General features: G+C 35.7%; 1 protein-coding gene across 1 annotated transcript; it reads right to left on the bottom strand.

Annotated features, from left to right (window-relative positions):
* Window positions 1-334: 334 nt before the first annotated feature.
* Window positions 335-4,797, bottom strand: LOC103624981 (28S ribosomal protein S36, mitochondrial). Its single transcript, XM_008644325.2, has 4 exons — window positions 4,759-4,797; window positions 3,892-3,955; window positions 1,675-1,877; window positions 335-424 (listed from the first exon to the last, which is right to left on the bottom strand). Exons 1-4 carry the CDS (start codon window positions 4,795-4,797, stop codon window positions 407-409), a joined length of 324 nt encoding a protein of 107 aa, XP_008642547.1. The 3' UTR covers window positions 335-406.
* Window positions 4,798-5,046: the final 249 nt, after the last annotated feature.

Below are 5,046 nucleotides of genomic sequence, written 5' to 3'. Positions count from 1 at the left end.
AGAGACAGAATGGAGCCAAGGAGGAAGATAAGGCTGATGGGATGATACATAGAAACTCTAAAGAATTTATGAATCATGCATGATTGTGATGAATATGCAATAAGAAATGTACTTTTAAAGATGATCTTTTGGATGTAGAGGTGTGCCTTTGGATCTCTGCCAAAGCACCCAGTCATAATATCCTTTTTGCTATTGTCTCCTAATTGTCCCCTTTTATTAAACTTTTCTTAAAATTTTACTAAGAGTGAACCGTGTTTTTCACAATATATAGTATGTTGTGTCAACCTTCTCACCCTTTATATGGGTTTTTATCAAAGCTATTAGCAGACAATTATAATATTAAGGAAATGCCTTTATTGTGAATATAATATTTCATTCTTCAACAGTGGCAAATAATCTTCCATATTTATTCTGGACCTCCACGCTGTAAAATAAAAGCATATAGTTAAATATATTCCACTAAAAGAATGGAAAATGGAGATCTCATCTTTTTCACTGTTCTAGATTAACAAATAGTTTTAGTTTTAATTTTTGATTTAGACATTGATTTTTAACCTGTATAGGAACATGCATGGAGTGTCAAAGTATCAGCATCTACCCATAAGAACTCCATTTTTTCAGGGGAGAATACAAAAAGATCAATACCTGCAACCTATAATTATAGTTTCTTCCAGTTCTCCCACTGAAGAAATATGACAATCACTTTAGAAAGGTCTGATAAACACAGCAGTAGTAAACAGAAGTTTTAGAATTATTTTCACTGTCCAAATTCCAAAGCAAAAACAAACCCCAGGTCAGCCATTACAATCTTTATGAGAAATCAGAAAGGTACTCAATTCATTATTTTGCCAATAAAATTATTTGACAATTTACCTCACCATTAGAAAATTTATGCTAGAGATCAAGGAGCATATTACTATGCAAAATTATTAGTTTTATTTCTAATTTTAATACCCTACTGATGTACATGCAGGAAAACTGATTTCCTCTATTAATATGATCCCACTGTAGGTGTCCTTATAATTTAACAAAGCTATGTGTCTTTTCATTTCAGACTCACACCTGTCTCTCCAGTTCTTCATATTTTGTGCCTTCTCCCCTTTTAAGCATCGGTGTTTAAAACTGAAAATTGTTACAGAACAAAAGCAGGTTTTTCTTGCTTTTTATGCACAGTGGCATATTTACAAATATTGCAGAAAATATTTATATCAAGTTTAATAAAATATTTCCACTACTAGAAATACAAGCGGTAACTTACTAATACATAACTTATAAAAACTAGTTTGAGGAATATTTTGGACTTCAGTCACCTGGTAATAGCCTTTGCTGGTCTAAGAACAGACTCTTGTGCTCCTGTACAGCATATTTAAATTACATGTTAAACAGCTGTTACAAAACAGGTAATGACTGTGATTAATGTAGGCTACGACTATCAGAAGCTGTCTGCATGTCTGCATCTCTCTAATTAGTGATACCACAAGCTACTAATTAGTTGGGTACCTTGTGTATTAAGATTTTGTAGTTTGGGCACTGTGTATCAAAGCAGTGAAAACTCCAAGTATACACTTGCCAAGAATTACAATGAAATACTGTATTTTTAACTTGGAAGGAGGTGTAGAAATAAGATAAATACTAGGTAAATACAGACAATACACACCAATAAATGAAACTTACTTGAATATATTCAATCTCTTCATCTGACATTAGTTTTCGTCTGTATTTCTGCGGTAAGGTTCTTGTTAATTCAGAAGTGTCTGGTATACCTTGTACTCTACTAACAGGTGAAATATTTTTAAATGCTGGTGATCTGCTTCCTACAGACTCCTGTGCTTTTGAAGCATCAAGAGATGGCATACTTGTTTGTAGAGATTCCAGTACTGAAATCCAGATTGCAAAACCATTACAGAAATATAACAAGACAGTAAAACTAATTAGTAAGCAGCCAATAAAAGTTACCAGTTATTGACAGTGTTCTTCATTATAAAAAATACTTAAAAGAATTAAAATAATTAAAAGATACTCTACTTCTCACAAGCTGTTTTTATTGTTGTTAAATATACCCAGAATACAGTGAAAAAATTCTGAAAGTAAAAGAAAGCCTATTTGAGTGGCCATAAATACTGATGTGGAAACAATATAAATCAACACAGATCCTAACAAAGGCTTTTTCACTGGGAAGCTGTACTTGCAGAAGCAGCATGAAGTATCAAATGTGCGTGTGGAGGGGATTATGTAGAAAGATAAACAAATAACTAATATCCAACTAAGATGATGCTTTTTGTTTACTGCAACTGTAAAGACAAACAAATGAAAAAGAGGTAGAGGCTTAGAGAAAGAAAAAGCTCACAACTATGGCAACCACAACATGTAATAGAATGCTATACCCATTCTTAATATTACAAAATGGCATCAAGAAAGTAAGGTCCCAAACAGAGCAAGGAGGAAGAGAACCCATTAGAAGGAGCAGAATCTGAACAGGGGGCATGCCATTAAGCTGAAATTTTAAACTTTAAGAGCAGAAGGCAAAGGGAACAGAAGATGAAAACAGAAGAAAACAACACACATATGATAATAGTTTTGGCTAGTAATGACTACAAAGTATTTTTGTTTTAATAAGTAACATACCTTATATATGAAAAAAAAGTTTCTCCAAATTTGTTTTATATACCACATAAATATTTAGAGATTTACCTGGCCTTTAAAGCACTCACATCCCTAAAAGTATAGTCTTGATCCACAGAGCTCTGTTTAGCTATGTAGAAGCAACATTCCGGTGCGGTGAAACAGTTATTGCTACAGCATTCAAGCAAAGCGAAGTAGATTGCAATTTACTAGTGAGGCAAGAGAAATTAATTAATGTAGAAAGGTCTAACATACTTAAAATACATAGCCACAAAAATATTGTGATGCAAAGATAAGCATAAGCTAAATAACATGTTTTTAAGCCTTTGAGAAAGCAATTCACTGGCATGAAAGGTGGTGCAATTGGCTGAACTGGGCACAACATACAAAATTCTGACTGAAAGTTATTGCAGAAAATAGTTCCTGAAGAATTCACAGGTAAGTCAGAAGTGACACTGATGTTCATTGTAGATACTTTGCAGTGTTAATGGATAAACTAAGCTTAAAGCTAAATCCTAAATATAATGCTGGGGCAAATACATGGTATGGTATCATTTCTAAACAAGCGAGAATAACAACAGAGCTTCTTAAAACATCTACTACTTTAGTTTCAAATGCTTTATTGACTCAAAAGTAATATTAAAACAACATATAGCTCATTAACTTTGATGTTCTAAATGTAACAGTATTGAGGTTCTTGTAAATATACACATAGCTATATAGGTGTAAAAATTAATGTCAAAGATTGCAATGAAGTTAATCTTTTTCTCAGCATTAATTATTAGCACAAAGAAACACTTCTTAAAATGTACAGTGGAATGGCTCTTAGCCATAAATCAGGGTTTTAAATACCCCCGACATCACACACTCCAATTAGGAAAAGAAAGGATGAGGAAAATGCAACATCATTTTCTGCAAAGATCACCAAATACCTAAGGCTGTTTCAAATTCACTTGGATACTATCACTTCAGGCAAATATTAGTATTTTCAAAAATGTGACTTTTTATATAAGTAGAAAAACATCACTAGAAATCCTTGTGAATCTGCCTTGACCAAAAAATAAAGGCATGCATGTATTATTTATATTCCCACAGCTGTATAGAGTCTGAAAAGGAAGCCTTCAAACTAAAACAACTATGATTCAGAAACCCTGCTCAAAATCAGTTGAGTTGCATAGTTGAAGCAGAAAAATTGTGTGCTGATTCTTATATAAAACAGTTTATGCAAAGAAATATGACATAAATTGTATCTATAGATTAAATACTTACTTTTAGGTCTGGGACTACTTTTTCTGTCTGGGAACTTTATTAAAGGAGTATGTGGCTTGACTACCTAGAACAAGACAACGTAGTAGGAGAAACAGGGAGAATAAAATATATTTCTAGACAAACATTAACTTTACAATAATAAAATGGAACATACAACATATTAAACAACCACTTCTATACTGCTGCTTTATGCACCAGCACTGTGATAAAATTACTACTTAAATTCTATTTTTACCCAAGGAGAAATTTCACCTTTAAAGGCACTACCCCACTCTAGTGTTCAGAACAGGAATAAGCATTCTCTTCCTTTTCTCACAGCAATCAGTGTGTATGCAGAAATAGCTACTACAGTAGCAAAAATTGAATTAAGTTTTAGCATGTGAAACTGCTAGCAGTGCTCTCCACCTGTACATATTTGTTCAGCTGGCTGGCTGGGATTGACTAGTTCAATTAAGAAAAAAACCCTATAAATTATAACGTCTGGTATTCAAAGCCACTGTGCTTATTTTTGAAATATGTCTTTTCAAGAAGACTACGTTTTACCTTTGAAGGGAAGAAGGATAGCTTAGAAATGAGATACTGATTAGCGCCCTCCCCTCTTGAACAGCGACCGAAAAGGTCTGCAGACTGCTCAGTAACATCCTTTGGTACCAGAACCAGGCACAGGAATCAAATGACTGGCGCCACCAGGCCGGCCTCGCCGCATGCTTCTTCCCCCGCGCCGACACCGGCCTCTCCAGAGGCGCCTCGGGCCTCGGCCACCTCAGGCCCCGGAGGCCGCGCGCAAAGCGAGGCCTGCCATCCGCCCCAGGCTCCCAGCCCCAGCCGCCCGAGCCGCCTCCCGGTCCGCAGGCCGCGCACCGCTACCTGTACTAATCTAGCGACAGCCGCCATCTTACTGCCCATGGTGACGCCACGTCCCAGCGCCGGAGGAGCAATACCAGGCCACGCCCACTATGAGGGGGGCCCAGATAAGGGGCTGTTTGAGGCAGTGCCAAAATACAAATAAAATAAAGGGGCAACACATTAAAATTTAAAAATCGCTTCAAGTAGCTCTGCATTTTATTTGAATTCGATCAAGACAGCCGATCCACATTTTAAAAGCTGATCCTCACTTATAAAGAGTGCCAATGTTTTAATTTAACATATTACTTT

Source organism: Corvus brachyrhynchos, unplaced genomic scaffold, assembly GCF_000691975.1.
Source record: "Corvus brachyrhynchos isolate BGI_N302 unplaced genomic scaffold, ASM69197v1 scaffold362, whole genome shotgun sequence".
Classification (NCBI taxonomy): domain Eukaryota; kingdom Metazoa; phylum Chordata; class Aves; order Passeriformes; family Corvidae; genus Corvus; species Corvus brachyrhynchos.
The sequence above is the reverse complement of the archived record's forward strand: the minus strand, read 5'-3'. Positions and strand labels throughout refer to the sequence as shown.